The 20867-nt window shown below is 39.3% G+C and overlaps 2 protein-coding genes across 2 annotated transcripts; both read left to right on the top strand.

Moving 5' to 3' along the window:
• Window positions 1–117: 117 nt before the first annotated feature.
• Window positions 118–7915, top strand: ensab (endosulfine alpha b). Its single transcript, XM_040030630.1, has 3 exons — window positions 118–291; window positions 2860–2982; window positions 4292–7915. The coding sequence occupies exons 1-3, from the start codon at window positions 235–237 to the stop codon at window positions 4460–4462; spliced, it is 351 nt and encodes a 116-aa protein (XP_039886564.1). The 5' UTR covers window positions 118–234; the 3' UTR covers window positions 4463–7915.
• A 982-nt stretch (window positions 7916–8897) lies between these two features.
• Window positions 8898–10985, top strand: mcl1b (MCL1 apoptosis regulator, BCL2 family member b). The gene is made up of 3 exons (XM_040030628.1): window positions 8898–9501; window positions 9728–9978; window positions 10102–10985. Exons 1-3 carry the CDS (start codon window positions 9051–9053, stop codon window positions 10216–10218), a joined length of 819 nt encoding a protein of 272 aa, XP_039886562.1. The 5' UTR covers window positions 8898–9050; the 3' UTR covers window positions 10219–10985.
• Window positions 10986–20867: the final 9882 nt, after the last annotated feature.

Consider the following 20867-nt stretch of genomic DNA (forward strand, 5'->3'; position numbering starts at 1 on the left):
TTCGTGTGGGCTATTACTCCACTTCTATTGGTTACTGTATTTGTTAGTTACAAGGAAACGCCGGCCCTAACGGTGATGTCATATGTCGTTACGCCATTTTTGTTGGAGAGCAGTCGTGTTCAGAAAAGCAGGATTAGATCCAGTACAGGTACACAAAACGGTACCTTGAATAATCATCTCTTTGAGTTGGTCCAGCAACCGACGAGACACCTGCGTGTCCTCCACACTCACAAAATGTCGTCAGAAAACCTGGACTCGGATACTCAGGTGGACTACGAGGACGAAAAACAGGTGGGTTTCTGCCTGCTATCTTGATGTTGTTAGCTAACCTCAGAGCATGCTAACTAAGCAGTGGCTAGCATCAGTTAGCATAAGTGTTTGCAGTATGCTTAGCGCTGCACCAATGCACCGGGGAAGACCTGGAAGAGGCGTACAGCCGATACGAGATGCTCTGTATAATGGAAGTGGTTTAGTTGTAGCTGCCATAGCATAGAAGCACCTTGCTTGTGTGTCACTTTGTTTTGTCCCTTGCTTGGTGTCATTGGCTGGCGAGTCCACAGCAGCTCAGGCCTCATTGGTCTGTACCCGAGGGGGGGTTTACACACTAAATGTGTGGCCTGCGGTCTCCAGATAAAGGTATGACTGGGTAATTTCACTCAGTGCACACTGAGTAAGTAAAGATAACTGCGCTAAAGTCGAATAGAAAACTGTCTTTCCTGAATGGCTAGCAGTTTCTGGATTCCTGGTGGTCTTGCACTGACTGTGACAACCAGCTGCAGTGCTTCCGCATTTCCATACTATGCCATAAGCACAGCAGCGATGCCATGTAGTCCATTATTAGGATCGAGGGTTTGCCAAACATTCTTATGTCAGTATGTGTTAGATTAGTGTTGACACTCGTTAAGTTTATTTACACTGTACCAACAGTGGGGCAGAAATAACAAGAAAAACACCCGTGGTGGATGCTAACATTAATGTCAGTATCTATTATCTTTACAAGAAAGATGTTCAGTCCTAACACTATAAAGCAAAGGTTATAATGTAAAGTCTAGTTTTCTCATTTTAAGTACTTTTAACTTTGTTTTTATTATTCACATATCTAAATTGCGTTACTCAATACGAGAAAAATAATGAAAAGTGGAAACTAAACGTTGCCCAGCCTTTACAAGGTAGGAAGTTAAAAATTCAGACTTTGCTTAGCAAACTTGTTGATTTCTGTTTATAACTGTGCATTACTGTTCATGCCCTACTAATCATAAAGTTGAAGGGAATAGAAATTGTTTGTATTGCAGTGACAGATGTTGCTTTATGACTGTTGATATTGTCATAACTCAATTTGAATCATGAGTTTTTGTTACTGAGATTCTGTGTGAATTAAGCTGATGCCACAAAAGGAAATATTGTTTTAATATTTCGTCTCTTCGTATGGCGACACAGCCTGTGCATTTAAGCTTTTCCAGTAGTTTAAGCAAACCTTATAAACAGGACTTTTAACCCTGTCTGTTGCTTTAAGTGAACAAAAAAAGACAGTCCTTCCTGAGGGGAATATTTAGTTATACATATGCCAGTTCCACTGTGTACACAAAGACTGTGTTGGAATCTGCAGTTTCCCTGCATCAAAACCAAATATAGTACCTCATAAATTTCTCTTCATGGACCCAAGTGAATCAGCACACTCTGTGCAACACCTCCTCCACCCCCACCCCCCCAAGGGAATCTGTTCATCGGCTTCTGTGTCCTGGGTCACATTTTATCCCTGCCCCAGCAAGCTTTATAGGCTGAGTGCCCTATCTTGTCTCTATAGTGGAAGTAGGTCTATGCTGTGCAGCTCACTTGAGGTGTGTTTATAAGGAATGTCTAAATGCCCTTTGGAGTTTGTCCATTATAGTCTTGCACTAGCCTGTTTTCTGAAATAGTTTTAACATGGAGTCAAGCGCTTGACTCCTGCTGTGTGCACAGGGTGGTGCCCCAGATTAGTAGCTTCAGTATCTACCTGTCGGGTACTTGAATGACAATGTCTGACTAGTTTTACTAGTATTCGGCAGAGGCATCAGCACAAGCCCTTCCATTGTTTCAGAATTCCCACTGTAGGCTTCAGCAATCTAAGCCTAGCATTGTTTGGACCGCCCGGTCATGTTGTTATTTCTTGACCCAAATTTTCAGATTTTCTCTAAATGTATGACTACATAACATAGTAGTTACTATTACCAGAAACACAGTTGAGCACAAGATCACAATAGGATTTAGCAATTAATAGCATAGATTTTGTGTCTTGTTTAAAAAATGGAAAGTTGCAGAATTCAGTTACTATAAATAATGGACTGTTACAGCGTTTAGTTTTATAGTAATTTTGAGATTTCAGCTTTATACATTCTAGTTTTATTTTTAATATATGCATAAACAATATTTTGGTCACAAGATCTTTAGCAACACAACTTTCCAATAGAGCTTTAGTTGTTTGTTACTATCATAAGCTTCTAAAATCATTCAGCATTCGTTCTTAAGGTCCCTGGTCGTACCAAGTTTCCTCTCAGGCATTATGGTGTTATGAGAGACTGTAAGAGGAGGACAGTCATGCTGTGACTCATGCTATCATGGAGTATATAAAGTTTCCGCTAGTCACTGTCATGCTTTTGAATCCCTTTCACAGCAGTACTTTTAGGTGTTTTTAATGTACTGGTCCTGTGCTCCACAGTAAACTTGTAGTTGTAGAATTGCAGGGTGGCCAGAAGTGAGTGGCTATCACATGACCAGCTGTTCTAGTTGTGAACTTTTCTGAAGCTGCATCCACCAACATTTTAAAGGATCCCTGTTTTTCTGCAAAACAAGAGGGTTAAACCTTTTTTTTTGTCTCTACAGGACTCTCAAGAGAAAAATGCAAACCCAGTTAAAGCAGAAGAGGCAAAGCTGAAGGCCAAATATCCTGGTCTGGGCCAGAGACCCGGTGGGTCAGACTTCCTGATGAAGAGACTACAAAAAGGAGTGAGTTACTATAGTTTGCCTATGATGCGATCAGAGACAGAAGCAGCCGCAACAGCAGTGGAAAAACAGGACTGTGCGTTAATGAGAGCTTCTCAGAAAACAAGTCATTAAACACCTGCACCCCACATAAAATTGAAAAAGGATAGCTGTTGTTTTGGTATTGTCAAGCTGCTGTTACTATTATTGAACAACGAACAATTTGAATGTAATTGCAGTGAACATATCTTTAATTTTTAATAACGATATCAGCGATCTAAAAACCTAACTGATAAAGTTTATGCTCACCTTAGAAACCAAAGAATCAAGGCTCTACCTAGAACCACCATTGAGCATTCATCAGTGCTACAAGGGTAAATTAATTGAAACGAAGAGAAAAATAATTTCTCCATCCTCAATAGACTGGAATACAAAGCTGCTAGATTGATAGCACGTGCAGTACAGCTTGTGTGACAGAGTAACTTTAATTTGTATTTTGAACTGCAGAACAGAGCACCCAAAGGAAACTTTAACTCCAATCTCACTTTTCCCGGATTTAAAATTGTATGTCTCTCTCCACCTACACATGCTCTATATGCTTCCACCTCTAGAGGTTGTTGAAAGTCATTCTGGGAAACATGCTAAATCACTGGGTAGGAGTAGGAGTAGCCAAGACATTCAGAGGGAAAAGCGTTTTATCATAAGATAATAAACACTATCAGAGACTGAGGAGGTAGGTAATCTCATACTTAAATTTTTTAAATGTTGAAACATAAGCATGTGATTTGATTAAAGAGAATAGCATTACCCCTGTGGTATCTTCTCTGATGTGTGAGCACTATCGACATATTTGTTATTGTGCTGGTTCTAGTTCTCTTTAGCTGTTAAACTGAACACTGTTAAATTTATAGTAAGTAACAATATTAAAGAAGGAAATGCAAAGCATGCTTTATAATGATTACAGCTTATATGGTGACTGTATCCTCATTTTATAAAAGGCAATTTGGAAGGAGGTAGAAGATGATGCGGCTGGGTCTTAAAGCTACATTCAGTTAGCATCGTTTCAAATTTTATTAGGCACACACAAAACCTGTTTTTAAAGCTGTTCTGGTTTATGGGTATGATTGTGGTGTTCAGCATATGTTAGTTAAACTCAGGCTGCTAAAGATGAGTATGAATTTTCCTCCATCTGTTACACAGGAATACATTTGGAAAGTTTTCTATAGCACTAGTGCAATCAGCAATAACCCTTTGTACAAATATGTAAGCACTGTTCTCAGTATTTAGCATGTCGTTAAACTTTGTAGCACCTCTGCTCTCTCTTTTCACGCAGCAAAAGTACTTTGATTCGGGTGACTACAACATGGCCAAGGCCAAGATGAAGAACAAACAGCTTCCTGTGGCAGGGCCTGACAAGAATCTGGTAACTGGTGACCACATTCCCACGCCACAAGATCTACCCCAGAGGAAGTCCTCCTTGGTGACCAGCAAGCTAGCTGGCTAGCCTTCGTCATTCAAGAAGCACCCTCCCCCCCTTCCCCCCCGGGATTCCCAGCAAGCATCCCTCCTCCACTTCACCTGTGTCCCCAATATGTCCATCCACTCCCCTCTCTTCCTTTTACATCCCCAGGCACCACTGGCTTTAACAAATCGGGCAGAGTTGTATAAGTTAAAACTCCATTTGCTTATATGTGGGTGGGGCGGGATGGGAGGGACGGAGGTTTAGGCGGCCCACAAGGTCACAGCCTTCTCTGCCTTCCCACAACGCACAGCTCTGCCCCCTCTGTGCACTCTGTGCTACCGCCTCCCTTATATCTTGGTTTTCAGTGTTCCAAGATGCATTACAGTAGGTGTGTGTGTCATCGGGCAGGGGTTGGATGGGATGAGTTAATGCACTTTGTATTCTGTATAGTATTTTTTTTTTTTCATTTTTGCATCCTGAATGACACCAAAATAATGTGTGTACGGGAGTTAGGAACCATGATCACAATGTGTTCTTTGAGCTTCATCTTCCCTTTCTATGCTGGTAGCTAGCTTCAGCGGGAGGGTTTGGAAGATATATGTGAATAATTGCTTGCTTACCAAATCTGTGAGGGGCAGCTTAAGGGATACTTGGCATTCACTAACACCCTATTGGGAAATGAGTGGAAGTTTCCTTGCATCTCACCCCTTCAGTCACTTCAGTCAAATATAATCTGACGACAACTGCTGCAGCTCATCCAGGCAGGGATTTGAAACACTTTTTTCTCTGTCTGTGTGCTTCTGTTGCTTTTATTTCCTACACCTTTTGCTCCTGTTTCTCTCATTTAAAAAAACATGGCTGCATGTTTGTAATATGTAACAAAAAAAAAAAGAAAATTAACATGCTTTTGTAACAGGAGTGGAGCAGCTGCTTAGTAAGTGATCAAAACAACCACCTAAAGTCCTGAAATGTCCACAGTCACACTTCTTTACTTGCTTTGCTTTATGCTATTCTGACAATCCATGTACACACGCTCCTGTTTGCTGCCCAGGGTGGGAGCCAGTTGAGTATATCCTGGTATTATTTTTAAAGGCTGGGAACCCTGCCAGCCTATGAGCTCAGCCTTTGTGTGGTTGCTGTTGAGATGCATCAAGATATGTGCTAACTATGAGCCTAAAAGATTTGTTGGGGGGGAAGCACCCTGCATAGTGTATATGCTTCTGTAAATAATACTCAAACAAGCACGTAACTCGTGATAAGCTTAGCGCTTTAAGGACTGAACCGGCTAGCATGCCTGAGAGAAATGGTAGTGCTAAATCAACTCAGTTGGGATTACACCCTAGGATTTCTGGCTTGGATATTCTTTGCTTTAACAACTGAGCCGAATTCCACATTGCAAGCCCAGAGGCTGTGGATACACTTGTCTTTTCAATGTGACTGTTACTATCCAATCATCCTGCTTACATTGCAATGTGATGAGGCAGCTTTGAGCCCACACTGATCTGGCTAGAGATGTAAGGAGTGATGTGGCTTCCACATATCTTTCTGGCTATTTTTGAAGCACTGATGCAAACACTTCTAAAGGTTTTGTATCCAGCCACAAAAGTCTCATTGAGATGACAAAAAGTACCCAGAGTCGTTGCAGTCATACTTGTGTCTTTCAGGGCCATATGTAAAGTAAATTTTTTTTAGTATTTAAGGGTTGACTATGAAAAAAAAAACGAATTCTGACAGTGATTTCTAATTTCATGTAAGAGAATGTTTTAATACTTAAGAATGAACAGTATGTCATAGTGGTTCCCTTAACAGCTGACCTCCTTTCACTGCAGTTCACATAATGAAACACTAACCTTAGTTTAAAAAAAGTTCAACTACTTCACTAAAATCTCAGCTGGTGTATTGCCCTACATTACTACCAGCACGTCGTAGAAGTTTATTCTCTCCAAAGCTCACACTACTCATATGGATGTTTGATCTCAGGGGTGTTAGAGGGTAAACGACAGGCAACCTGATAAGTGCAGCTCTATAACGCATCATCACGGGCTTAAAGTGGAACAGGGCATATCTGCAGGAGCGCCAACACTTGCGAAGCAGAGAGAGATTTTATAACACATGGTGAGGGGGTAATCCCACCTGTTATCGTGATTCAGCTTCTGAAACAGGTCAATGGAACGATCGCTAAATCTCTAGACTTTGAATGTGCGTCCTTCGCACAGTCAAGAACCTGAACTGGATGCCGGCACTCACTGAGAATCAGTGTAAATTACTGCTTCAGGGAACCTTCACAAACGCACACTCCACCACGTAGGCTAGGTAACAGGGTGCATGCACCATCACGTTCTCGACCTCACTTATTTTTCAATGAGACTTTAAAATGTGTCAAAGTTGCAGTGGGTGAAAGAGGACTGACTTGTGCATATATGCTTGTTGTTGTGGTGGTGTATGAATGCACTGCTTTTCTCTGTTCCAGCTGTTGTAAATAGACTTAAACAGGAAATTATTTTTGTTGTTTCCCACTTGCGTTCCACTCTTTCATAGCCCAAGCTATTTCTGATTCAATGGTTCCTCTCTCCTTTCTGTTTAACACTACTTCTGCTGTATCTTATTGTATCGCAGAGGCTATGTGAATCTGTATCAAATGGAAATATGTGTAAATGCTGCTGATTCAGTCAATGACAAATCTAAGAGAGCATACCCTGTAAAGAACATCTGTCCTCTTGATTCTGCCAGTCTGACTCTTTAAGCATCTCACTTTAAGAGTCATAAAGCTCCTGTGGCAAAAACTGGTTACATGTTAACTATGTTAAACTTCAACTTAAGTGCAGATTCCAAAAAATGTATGTATAAATGCATCGTTGGTTTGGAACAAATGTGTGGTCTAGCCAGATCTTAAAATTCTGAACTGCTTTGTCACTTTGATAAGAACAGACTATTATGTTGTGTTTAAAAAGCCTACATTCTTTCTGCTTCAAGAAGTAAGCCCAGGTTAAATAAAGAAAAGGTTAATATGCTGTGATGTTATGAAACAACAGTGGAGAGATGTTCTTGAATGCTACTTGTTTGGCTTTGCAAGGAGCAGTGCAACAAGAGGAAATAGCTGGGTATGTTTCATACCCAACACACAGGGTGTCTCTTGTTCAGCTATGATAAATATGTGCCAGAATGTATAAAATAATTAACAGGCTGTGTGCTCTGAAGTACTTTTGTGCTGCTTTTACCTTATCTGTTTTCTTGTTTTGCAAGTAATATTTTTTTTCTTGTGTTCTCTTAATGCATAATTAGTATATTTCATCCTGGCCCAAGACTGCAGGGAAATCAGATGCACCCTTGCTTCCAAGAAAAAAAAAGGGTTTACATGATAAACAGGATGACTGGAGAATACAGGAATGATTTTAAGACTTCAGAAGTACAAGGGTACTTGGAATGTTTAAGTTGTGTGGAAGTAGGTGAGAGGATTTTTGTCAGTATTTGAAATAAACTTTTACATTAATAAGGTGCTTTTGTGGGGTTTTGTTTTATGAGTTCAGTTGTTCATCCTTGTTACATGTTAAACAGATGAATTAGCTGCTGATTGAATCCTAAGATTTCTTGCATGGTCAACAGAAGAAATCTCGGGATGAGGCGCAAAACCCGGAATGTTCTGGGTTTAAAAAAAAAACAGAAGAGGGAAGAAGCATTCTCAGACACACAAACGCATAGGAGGCGCAAGCTTTCATTTACCACTAGGGGGAGGCATAATCATGCAGGTGTGAGAGACGAGCCAGGATGGAAAATTCTAGGTATTTCTGTTATACCAGCATATAACATGAACGGTGATGAAAGCTACTAATTAGGATATATTTTGACATTGGCAAAGCAAAGACAGTTCTTTAACTTAAGGAAATGTGTCAACATTGGCATTCTGTCATAGATCAAATGCACTTCTGCTTATGTGAGGATAGGGTTGTTGTAAATCAATGGCACGTTATGGAGCTCGGAGATTTAAGATGATGGTTTCCTATACTCCTTTATTGGAAGATTAGTGTTGGAGTGATATCAAAGGAGTGTAATGGTGTCACTTCCTACCTAGGTGAATGTCCCTCTACAGTGCAACACATCTGTCAGAAGATAATCCAATACACTATAATTTTAACATTATATTTTAACCATAAAGTCTTAAACTACTTTATTATTATTAGTTAAATTAAATTGTGTTTTGCTTTGAGTTTAAAATATTTTACTTTGCTTTATCATTATTATTATTTTTGTTGTTATGTTGCCAAGCGTAGGAAAATAATTAATAATGAGGACATAACAACAGAGTTTTAATTATAACCTCTGTGCGTGTTTTCAGTTGTATTGTTATTATGAATTTTTAGAATTAATTTTGGGAGTGTTTATGACAATGCCAATGACAACGGTTTAAACTGGAAATTTTTCTACGCCTACGTCAGTCGTGCGTCAGTGAGTCAGTGAGTACTATAAAAAGGCGGACTCAACGGTTTTCAGTGCGTTACTTCCGCTCGAGAGAAAATGCCAGAGATGAAGCGTTAGGCAAGAAGCTAGCTTTTTGTCAAATATAGCCTAACGCCGATTTTCTTGTCGAAGTATTTTTCGTGTAACAGTTTGGTGTTCGTTTGAAGTTAACAAGATGGCCAACTATATGATGTTGAAAAGGAACCAGTGCACCTTAATGGAATATCTTATTCCTCAAAATGGAGTCCTGGAGGGACCAATGCACTACGGATCGGGAAATTCCTCTCCGCAGAACGCCACAGGCTCCTCTAAAGACTCTAGCAACGGGATTGTGTCCAATGGTACCCCCAAACGGCCGGACAACCTCGAGGTAACCTCAACAAACGGGTATAAAACAAAAGCTATCCGGGACCGGGAGGAAGACGGTTCGTTGCCGAGCACCCCGGAGTTTCATTCGGACAGTGAATCCGACGAGCAGCTGGAGAGAGAAACGAAACTCCTTATTCACAGTTTTTTGGGTGACTTTACTGGACTTTCTCAGCCTCAACGAAAAGAAACCAAAGCACTAAAGACGATGAAAAGAGTTGTTGCGGACGTATTAGAAAAGCACAGATACGCTTACAACGGTAAGTTGAAACCAGTCTGTGCGGATTTTGCACAAAGACCTTTCAGAGCGTTTGTCTGCTTCACTCACAGGCTGCCTTTTAACTGCTTCAAGTCACCACAAGCTTGCAATTTTTAAACCGAGACCAAACTGCTAATATACTAAAATAGAATTTACACATTTCACTAAACTTCGACTTAAAATAAGTGACTTCGATTTTCTGATCTAGTCTAATTTTCTTTTCGCAGGAATGATTAATAAATTGTCATTGGATGAAAGAGACGAGGATATGTCATTTGTCGGTGCTGTAGCGAAGAGCCTCTTTGGAGACCACACGACCAACTGGGGTCGTATTGTCAGCTTTATGGCCTTCGGGGCAGTGGTCTCTCAGCACCTGAAGGAAAAGGGCAGGGACAACTGCGTGGCGCTAGTGAGCCAAGAGATTTCTGCATACCTGCTGTCTGAACAGCGAGACTGGATTGTCAAAAACAATGCATGGGTGAGTAGTGACATGATTTGGAAAAATAACTGCATAACTTCCTTTTATTGTCCCAGAAAGTATCTTGTGCCCAGTGAACATAATCTGCCTCTTTCTTACCCAATCTTTCTTTCTCCTTTCCAGGATGGCTTTGTGGAGTTCTTTCGAGTAGCAGACCCTGAGTCGATAGTCAGGCACACACTCATGGCCTTTGCTGGATTTGCTGGTATTGGGGCAACACTGGCCCTGTTGATCAGGTGAATTTGTTGGACACTGAGCAACCTCCTTTTTTTTTTTTTTTTTTTTTTTTTTTCCTTCCCCATTGGACACCTTTTCAAACCGCTTTCGGGAGGTGGAATGGACAAAAGGAAAAAATGTTTCAGAAATACATTATTTAATTCAGAGGTCTATTTTTGCTAAAAGATGTCATAATAAAAAGGAAAAAGACATTTTTTTTCCTTTTTTGCTAGTCTTTTTTTAATGATTGTTTACTCACTATATTTTGTTGTATAATGCTTTGGTGGCAGTGGTTTGTAAGAATGACCCAGATCAAAACTAGGAAGCGAAACCTGCATGATTCCAGTTTCCAAAATCCATTAAGATCTTCTACAATCTTTTGAGGATATCTGAAGTCAAGAGAGTGCTGGAGGAGGTGGATTTGCATAAGTGTGGCAGTACTTCCTGATTATGAAAATGCTGGAACTGCACTAGGAGACAAGACCAACAACATGGACTTTTGACTGTAAAAGGATTCTGGAAATTTTGAATCTGTTGAAAAGCTGAACAAGGACTAAGAACAGTTGGGGTGGGGGGAGGCTGAGGCTATGTGCTTGAACAGAAAGCAGTCTATGATCCAGCTGTAAGCTACAACCCTGTACAGATCAATTAAAGATATTTAATTTACATAGTTTGGCCTTTTCACACTCTTTGCTTAAAAAGGAAATTCACAAAAGCAGGAAGTTGGTTAAATCTATGCTCGTTAGCTCTAATGCTGCTTATTTAGGCCTGTGCAGTAAAGTTGACACCTACACATTTGTTAGCCTTTATACAGTCACACCACAACCCAAATGCAGCACAATGGCTGCATTTCCTAGAAATTTGAGGCTGCAGCAGCACCTTCCTCACACTAAGTGCTCAGCTGCATCCGCACTTCTAGGTGCATCTGTAGCAAATTATCTGCAAAGAGCTGGTGCACAATAACTGAATTCAACAAGCAGATTGTGAAACTAGGGTAAAGGAGTTCATAACATCCTGAAATTACATAACATTGTCTACTTCCTGTGTTTTTAGCTACCTAGAGACTAGTGACTTATCACATATGGCACATTTGATTGGGTCTTTGCATTTTTAATGTCTGGGTATATTTTTCATGCGTTGATGCAGTTTATTCCAGTTTGTCTTTTAACTGCACACATCTTTAAGGTCTTTGCCATCCAGGAGGTTTCTAAAGTACACTTGACTTCTACGGTGTTCTGCTGCTGTTTTGTTGAAAGCAATCCTGATGCGTGGCTTCACCCATGTTTGTTCAGATCCTCCTGTTGTCTCGGGTTACAGAACAAACACTCACTCAGGTCTCAGGAAGAAATGGAGAGTGTCTCGCCATGGTGATGATCCACAGCAGGCCTACCCTAGTCTTCTCCTGTGGCTAATGTTATCTACCACCCAGGTTACCCCTGTAGTTAACTGTGAAGAACAGACTGGTAGACAATAGGGAATTAAGGCTGAGGTAATTTCATAGAGAAGTTTGCGCAATACCCGAATGGACTGGGTATGCAGAAAAGAAAGCTCTGCAGTGTGAAGCACACAATCTTTAAACAACCTTGAGACTGGTAACTAGGAAGTGTGTGTGTGAGTGTCTCCTTCTGAAGGACTAAAGCTGTTTTCCATCGGTAAGAAGTGGAAGATCTGATATAAAAGAGCAAAAGTGGTGTGCACAAAAAGAGGGAAGCACACTGTCACTACATATTGGCAAATCAATTCTGAAAATGCCAGTAATTTAGAAAAATGTAAAAACAAAGATTTTGTATTGAACTGAAAATGAAACTGTTGCTGAAATGGGTGTTGTGCTTGCAAATTTCAAAGTCATTGTGGTTTATACACTGGGATAGGTGGTCAGTTGCAGCAAAGGGAAGCTGTAAGATGAATTCTGTGACAGTCTCACAATATACCTTTTTCTGTTTTTTCTTAAACTTTTTAATTTTCCAGCTGCATTAGTTACGTTCAGATACAATAGTGAAGCTGTAAACTGAAAAAGCTCACTCCAACACATCAGCTTGAATTCCTTTCGTGGGATAGTTTGAGGAGTGGTTTAGAAACCTTTGTCTGCACATACCATCACAGAAACTACCCACGCAGAGAGATAAAATGGTTGGGCCTAATCTGTCTTTACTCAGACTGCAGAACTCTTCTGGATATCAGTCAGTATACCCCCCTTTGACATTTAAAACTAGTGATTTTGGTCTGCAGCTCATTAGGTTTTTGTTTTATAGTGCCTCTGATAAGGCAGTCTGCCTTAACTCCCGTCAGAGATATTCAAAAGTAAACTTCAGAAAACAGTTTTGGTTTCAAGTCCAACCCATTTCAGTTGCTCAAGTGTTTCTTTTGCAATTTTGAAACATGAGCCTGAGGACCTGGCAAAGATGGTATTGGTTAAGTTGTTCTACTTCCTCATAGCAACAGCCCGCCCCTTGATTTTAAAATAAGCAGTGTTTCTGAGAAGTCAGCTGACGCAGAAGTTAATCTTTAACGACACTGCACACTGTAGAATTCTGAGAACTCTGACCCTGAGATACAAAGATAGGCCCAGTTTTCGCAGTTTGCTTTAACACTGCGTAAAAGGGGAGCAGAATTTGTTAGATTAAAAAGTTAAGTGCTTGCATGCCCTACTAGCCACAAAGAGACAGAACAAGAGTTCAGAGCTGCTTCACTGGTGCAGAATTAGAGGCTTGCACTGTTTACTTTAAGGTTTGAGAGGAAACTTTAATTAAACCTTTGACTAAGTCTGTGCTTGACTTGAAGAGAACCTGTTTAAATAACTGTGCAAAGTATCAGCTGAAGGCTCTCCTTTAATGGCAGGAGTTCCTTTGAGCTAAACAAGTCTAAATATCTCGGGACACTGATGTAAATAAAAATGTAAATTGCCTGTATTTAGTGCTAGATCAAATCCTAGTTTCTACACTACATTTTGCAGACATTAAAGCTAAACATTCACTCTGTTACTTTTGGTGGCTGGGGCCCGTTCACAGCCTTTATCTCTGCTGACACTAGTGTCCCACGTTTCTTTGGAATCTGTACCTATAACTGGTTTGCCCAGAAGAGAAACGCCTGTTGAATGCCATTTATGCAAAAAGCAGACATGTGCATGCACATTCTCTCTGATAAAAGCAGCTACAAACCTGTCCTTGTTATAACTCACACAAGCCTTTCATTCATGCTCAGTTACTTATAAATGGATGTCAACAGTCTGTTTCATTTATTATTATTTTTTACAGAAGCAAAGAGTACATATGAACTGTTATGTGCTCATTGTGCAAGAAACCTGCCATGAAAATATTGAAACCACTTTGTGTCATATAGTCCACATTGCAACTCAGTGCTACTTAGATGACATTGCAAAACTTTAAGGACAAATTACAGTTCTATAGATTTACAGACAAATTTATGAACAACTTTATTCATATGACTGTTCATTAGCGATTGTTTTGCACCACAATGGTTCCATGATACTGGACTTCACTACATCACACTATCTTTTTTTTTTTTTTTTTTTTTTTTTCTTCTTTTTATGATAAGATGGTTGACTTCAGTTCACCTTACACCCAGTGGATACCAGCCACCTCGAGTGTCAGAAAGTAGAAACGTGGCTGCAGTCTTTTTTTTTTTTTTTTTTTTTTTTTTTTTAATGTGGTATTGTTAGAGGAGATACTATACAACAGTTGCAACAACAACAAAAAGAACTTGAAGGATGTATCAGAATCTGTGAAAGCCCCTGCCTGTGGCTAATATCTCAGTCTTCCTAGGTATTCCTGAATGCACCATTGTAAAGCTCAGCTTAAGTAATTAGCTGATTCGGTGTACCTGGTCTGGAAACAGAATAAAGCCACTCCAGTTCAGAAGTAAGTCCCACTCATTCTGACTTCCCATTTGGCATTTCTCCATCCATTGTTGCTTTTTGTTAATTAAGCCTTCAAATATAAATGAGCCATCTACTGCTGTGTCAGATTGCCATATTGTTTGTCTTTGGGTTTTCAGCTTTAAAATTCTATTTTTCTCCTGTCTAATCATACTTGTGTGTTCTGTGGTAGGAACTGTTCATAGATATGAGTGTCTTGCTCCCATGCATTTCCAAAGCCTTTTTAGCATTGTTGTTGGAAGCGGCTATTTCGGGATGTAGATAAAGAAAACAATGTCTTTAAATAGAAGTCTGTTTGTTTTTAAATAATAATTGCAGACCAGAGGTTGTGTGGTTTGCATTCGTCAATGGCTCAGCCTGAACCTTTGAACATCAATCTCTTCTTGGTGAGGTGATACTTATCTCAGATCAAATTGGATCCACTGGGTGACGTGTCATGTTCCTTCCTGAGTGGAGTCATCTCTCCTCCTGAAACTTTATTCTTTGACTTGACTGATGACCATAGTGCAGTATTATCGGCTTATCCGTGTTGGCAGTTATGACATACAGGCTGGACTCTTGTCAGTTTCTACTGCAGTCCTCAGTTTTCTTTTGACACCCTGTACGTTTAAACTGTGTTCATACCTTTTTCTTTAAAAAACAAAAACAAAAAACACTTATTATAGTAGTCTTATTAATGGCATTTATTTAAATTAGTAAATTTTATATTGTTTGGCAGACTAGATCACTTCAGGATCAGTTTTAGTTCTCTGCCTAGGTTCTCTGTAATTTTGATATAGGCGTCTAGTTTGTGATGTTATAAATAGCTAAGGCCTACCACTGTCTAGTACGCAAAGATATGCAAACTACAGGAAAATGATGCATTTGTTTCCAAATTAAGTTGCCAAGCAAGTTTAGGATTCTCCATAGAAATAAATGCACTCTTCTCTTTTAGTGAGTGTTTGCTTTAAGATAGCTTATTGTAAGGCTATTCACACAAAGTCTTATAATAATAATAATTATTATTTTTATTAGTTTTTCTTGGTTTCATTTGTAAGCAATAAGCATCATAACATTGTGAAAAAATGTCCACGATAGCTGCTGTGGAGAAGCTGGAAGACTGCTTAACATTTGGAGTCACTTCTACAGTAATGTGCAAAAGTCTTATCCATCCTTCATTTCTTCATACACTACTCAGAAAAATTAGACATGTGACATGTAGTGTAGCAAAAGTCGGAGAAAGGGTTGGTAATCATATAAAATGTTTAATCTGAATTACTGTGGTTTGTTTAATATATGCACTTTTTAAAAACAAAAGTCCAATCATGGAGGTGAGCATTTCCCATCGTGTTGCATCACTTCTTCTTTTGACAAAAGTCATTTGTGAACTGACCATTTCTTGTATTTCTTTTCCCATTCTTGCTTTATATTGGATGTCACTTGCACAACAGTAATATTTTGTGTCACCTACTTTGGTCATATGTTTCCAGTGCGTGAGAAGTTTGGACTACAGGCAGGCCGGTTTAGCAACCACACGGTATTACCTTATGGAGCAAAGCTGTTGTAACATGTAGATGTAGAACATCTTGCTGAAATAAGTAAGGCCTTCCTTGAACAAGATGTAAGGAAGATTGCAGTATGCATTCCTCTTAAATCCTGTATGTGCTACTCAGCATTAAGATGTTTAAGTTGCTTGTGCAATGTGTACTAGTGCCCCATCATTATGGATGCTATTATTTGATGCTAGCTTCTAAACAGAACACATTGTCCCTTGTCTCTCTGCTCGTTAAGATGCTGTTAACAAAACTGAGATAGTTTTCCACTTCATTAATGCCATCTTAAATGAGTTCAGGCCCAGAGAAGGCACCAGTGATCCTAGATCTTGTTTATACACAATACTGGGCACATGTTTTGTGCCAGCCCTCTTTATATTTTGCTAGGGAAATGGGGTGTGATTGACTGAAATTTACATGAAAATGCAGTATGTAAGCCTAAAACAGAATTTGTACAACTCTAACAAACTTGAAAGTCAACATCTGACCATCTTCATTCTTCAGCACAGCCTCAACTCTAATACTGTAATCAAGCTTTCTTATAATTTCTTCAGCAAAGTGCTTCTGACGATTGACTATCCAATACCCAATCACATTGCTAACCTATTGTCAATTAACCTGATTAGTTGTCTGATTTTCCAGAATGTAACAAAAGCATTTGGTATTACCCAACTTCACTATTTGCTAGCAATAAGATATGCATCGACTTTTCAAATTGTAACAGCTCTTAGTGTCAGTTTTCGTTGTTAGTAATATTAAGTAGCATTTAAATTAAACATCTTACAACTTGCTTTGGGAACAGCACTGAACATCTAACTTTATCGGCTCATACAGGTTTCTTTCAGGGTTCGTACGGGTGCTTGAAATCCTTGAAAATGTTGTTGTTAATGTTGTCTTTTCAAGGTATGAAAAGTGCTTGAATTTCAGATGTGGTGCTTGAAAGTGTAGCTGTATTTCATTCACCACAAACAACTATCTGATTTAATAGTTTTCCTATCAGATAGATATAAAATGAGTCGCAAAATGTAAAAGCAAATTTTCCCCGCCTGGCTGCCTTGTGTCTGTTTCAACGTGTGACCCCGCCCCTCCCTCGGCCAGTCAGGGATGAGTGCGCTAACATACCTGTAGGTTGCTGTTGTGATGAGTGTCGTCAGAAAACGATAATGGCGGAGTTTGCGCTCTCCAGTCGCATGATAGGTGAGTCCTAGTAAATAATTTTCCAGTAGGCGTACGTTACACATGCTATATTTATTTATTTTTTATTTTTTATTTTTTTTAAAATTATGATTATTATTTTGCTATCAATCTCGCTGGAGAAATGATTGGAATACACTGAGTGTGATGCAGTATGGCAGCGCTGTTATGGAATATGCTGTGCACTTAGCTAACATTACTCAGCAGTGATATGAGTTAATTTACTCAAGTGAAAGCTCTAAACATTAGCCCGATACATAGCTAGCCAACTTAGGCTTTCTAATTAACCCTCTGGGGTCGACGGACCAAGAGTCTCCATTTCAACTTGGGATGAAAGTGCGAACTTCAAACTGTATACCAGTTGTTAATTTGTGTTGATAGGCCACGTAAAACCGGTGTTTGGTTTTTTTCTGAATAAAACAGTGGCGTTTACTCCGGGAAGAAACGGTAAAAACTTATTTTCTAAGGAGAGCGCTAGCAAACACGCTTTGCCTGTGAGTGGAAAAAAGAAAAAGAAAAAACACTCCATCCTGATTGATGTCGACCAATCAAAAAATGATATGGCAACATGTGGCATCTGGTTGTTTGGGAAGAGGGGGAAGTTTTAGGAGTGACCGGCGAGAGAGGGCGAGTGCGTGAAAGAGAGAGTTTTGATACGTGAGAGGTTTGTGAGGTTTGCCGTGTTTGAAGTCTCAAGTTAGTGTGTTGTCTTGTGTAGTTAGTGTGTAGTGTAGTCGTGTTTTGTTTTGTGTCAGTTCTACTAGTGAACGTCACAGTTGCTGCAAAAAAGCCACCAAAAGCAGATTGCAGTGTAAACGCTGAGTGACACACCTGCTGTCAGACCTGCAGGTTTATCCCTGTGCTGTTCTCATCTGTATTATAGTGAACACAAACTATTTTTTTTGGAGTTGCATAAATACTTTTTGTGCCTTCTTATCTGATGCAGAACAGCTGATTCTTTTGTAAAGTAGTTTTAAGTAGTTGTAAAAAACGGAGCCTTGGCTGCATTTTTAGGTAAATAGTACCATATAACTTTGTTGTTTGCAAAACTGACAATTTATTTAAAAATGTACAATTTCTATTTGCATTTGAATTTATGAAAATGATTTGTTAAACATGCTTGTGGTTTTTACAGTCAAAAATATCACTTTCTACTCGTATTTTAAATTGTCTGAATTTAGATAAATTGTGCTGATACAGTATGTCGAAATGAGAAAATAACAGATTAAAAACTCTATCTTGCCAAAGATGAAATATAGTCAAAAACGGCCAATTATACCCTGGACCCCAGAGGGTTAAAGGCTAAAAGCAAAGTTGTCACCAAGTGCTGTTTATATTTGTGTGTATTGCTGCAGCTTTTTTGAGTATTAACTTGGTGCCTTTGGGTGAAATAATGGTAATATGAGGGACCGATCCATATGGTCACAAAGAATAGCCACTTGTTTCTGTGCTACCAAAGTTCCCCGGCTTTCATTCAAAATGTGTTTCTGGTCAGCACCTACACATTAAACTACTTAAACATTATGAATGTCTTCAAGCTCACACTGAAGCCTGTGGGGCACAATCAGCCACTGAGACGGTACACACATTTATGTGTATTTGTATATGAATATTTCATACTTTAAAGCTGCCTGTTTATTTAAGGGAGATGAACAAAATACATTGGAATTGTACGTGATAATATGACGGATGATAAATTCAATAGATTTTAAGTAGATACTTGTAAATTTTCTTAAAGTCTTATATGTTGAATTGAACGATGTGATCTATTCAAAGCCTCTCCCAGTCAGTGCTGTTCTCCATGCCTGTCTGACTGTACATGATGTTATTAGCACAAACACTTTAAAGGTGATCATTTAGGACTTCAGCAATAATACAGACAGCAATGTAGTTAGCAATAAAACGGTTTAATTGGGAATTAACTTAAAAAACAAACATCTCCTATTTCTTGGCACACAGGAAAGAAGCATCAATGTGCTGGAAAAGCTTGCAAAGGGACCTTGAAAGTGCTTAAGAAGTGCTTGAATTTGACCCTGAAAAAGGTGTATGAACCCTGTTCTTTGTTTTTGGAACTGTGTAGAAGTTTCTAGCTTAACTTCAACTACTTCCAAGGTGTCTGAATTAGTTCAAATCACCAGCTATTGGCCTTCATCAGGGACCTTGATGCAAACACACACGTGATAACTGTCAATGGAATAACCTCTTAAGACTTTATTCTTTATTCTGCCTGAAGGAAATCCTGTGAGCACAGATAATGCGTCTTTAAAGATAAATAGTCCTTTAAGAAAAAGAAAAAACCAACAACAACGTGCTATTGGCTGGTTGTGGCACATTTTCATTTATTTCCTCGAGCTGAAGCTTAACTCTAGGCTTTTTCTCAGCACATTTTGTACTCTACAGCCAGTCTTTGACCCTGAGTGAAGTCATTGGAAGCTTGTTGTGTTTTGTTCTATTCCAAGGATAGAACAGTTTGGTAACAAGAGTCACATTCTGTCTGGAAGGGTGGGATGTTCCCAGCAATGTTCCCAGCATGTTACCAACAGGAAGGAAACTGCAGCGCATTGAGGAATAAATAGCAAGCCACAGAAGCCTGTGCTTGTCAATCAGTAACTATTTATCAAGCCTTTAGATGGCAGTGTCTTTTCTTATACTTCTTATATTTTTTAACAACAAAAACTTTACTCTGAATTTACTTTGCATGGGCTTAAATGAGCACAAAGGCAGAAAAATAACTTTCTGACTGCTTTTTTGAAGTTACAGTTTGTCTTCTGCTGTGATATAGTCTGGTAGCCCAATGTACAAATATGCTGTTGAGACATGGGTTACCGTTGGAGTTCTATAGTAACATGATTTCTTAAGTTTGACACAATAAAGTGACCTGAGAAATGGAAGTGGTTAGATTAACCCATCAGTGTGGCCCAAGGTCAAAATTTCCAACTATGTCCTTACTGACTCCCAATTCTGTGCAGTCATCTGAGTTTAGAACTGTAAGTACAATACTGGAATTATGTCAACATTTATCTCCATATATGGTAATTTCACTAAAAACAACTTTATTTTTTAACATGTACCATTTGAGCATAGCTATTCAGCTGGATATTGACACAGAGCCAGCCTGCCTATAAGACACACACACACACACACACACACACACACACACACACACACACACACACACACACACACACACACACACACACACACACGATGCAGGAACTACCTTAGTCAATAAAGAATATTTAAAGTTGTAAATTGACAAAAAAAACATGCAGTTAGTCTAGAAAAAAAGTAACACGTGGAAGCTTTTGGGGGCTCCATGTAAGTTGGTGATATTGTCTGGTTGGGAACCTGGTCTAGGAAGAATGTACAATGATCTATATTATTACAATGACATTTTGCAAAGAGAACGAGAAAATGCAATCCCGTCCAGCTCTGCATTCATGCAAAATATTCAAGTTCAAAGTCAGAATGAAAATGAAAGCAAAACTAAATTAAGTTATAATCATAATAAAGAGAAGATTTATTGTAAGAGTTTGGACAGTGAGGGATATAATAAATCTAAAGACTCTTAAGTGCAGATTGGTGTCACCTGATAAAATCTGGTTTTGGATTTAGTTTTTATAAGGAGCCTGGAAAGAAAAGTGTGTGGACTTAAAGCTGTTTCTCCTCTCATCCAAGAAGCTTCTTCAGTTCTAAGAGCAATTGGTGGATTGTCCCAGATTTTAAGCCCTATGGAAGTGTCCCCAAGAGGGTCATGGATCCCCTGTTGATCCTCTACCTAATCACACGAGCCAAGGTGTGAAAACGGGTTTGGGTCACAATCAGCCAAGGTTTCAGTTGAACCCATTGTGAAGCCTAGTCTCACCCTATCATGTGATTTACTCAGTAAATTAGAGGATCAATATCAATAAGGGGTCTATGACCCTCATGGGGACACTCCCATAGGGCTTAAAATCTGGGATTCTCCACCAATTGCTCTTAGAACTGAATAAACTTCTCGGATGAGAGGTGAAACGTCTTCAAGGAAACTTAAAGCAGACCAGCGCTTTTCT

This window comes from Simochromis diagramma, unplaced genomic scaffold, assembly GCF_900408965.1.
Source record: "Simochromis diagramma unplaced genomic scaffold, fSimDia1.1 OVJJ01000361.1, whole genome shotgun sequence".
NCBI classification, from domain to species: Eukaryota; Metazoa; Chordata; class Actinopteri; order Cichliformes; family Cichlidae; genus Simochromis; species Simochromis diagramma.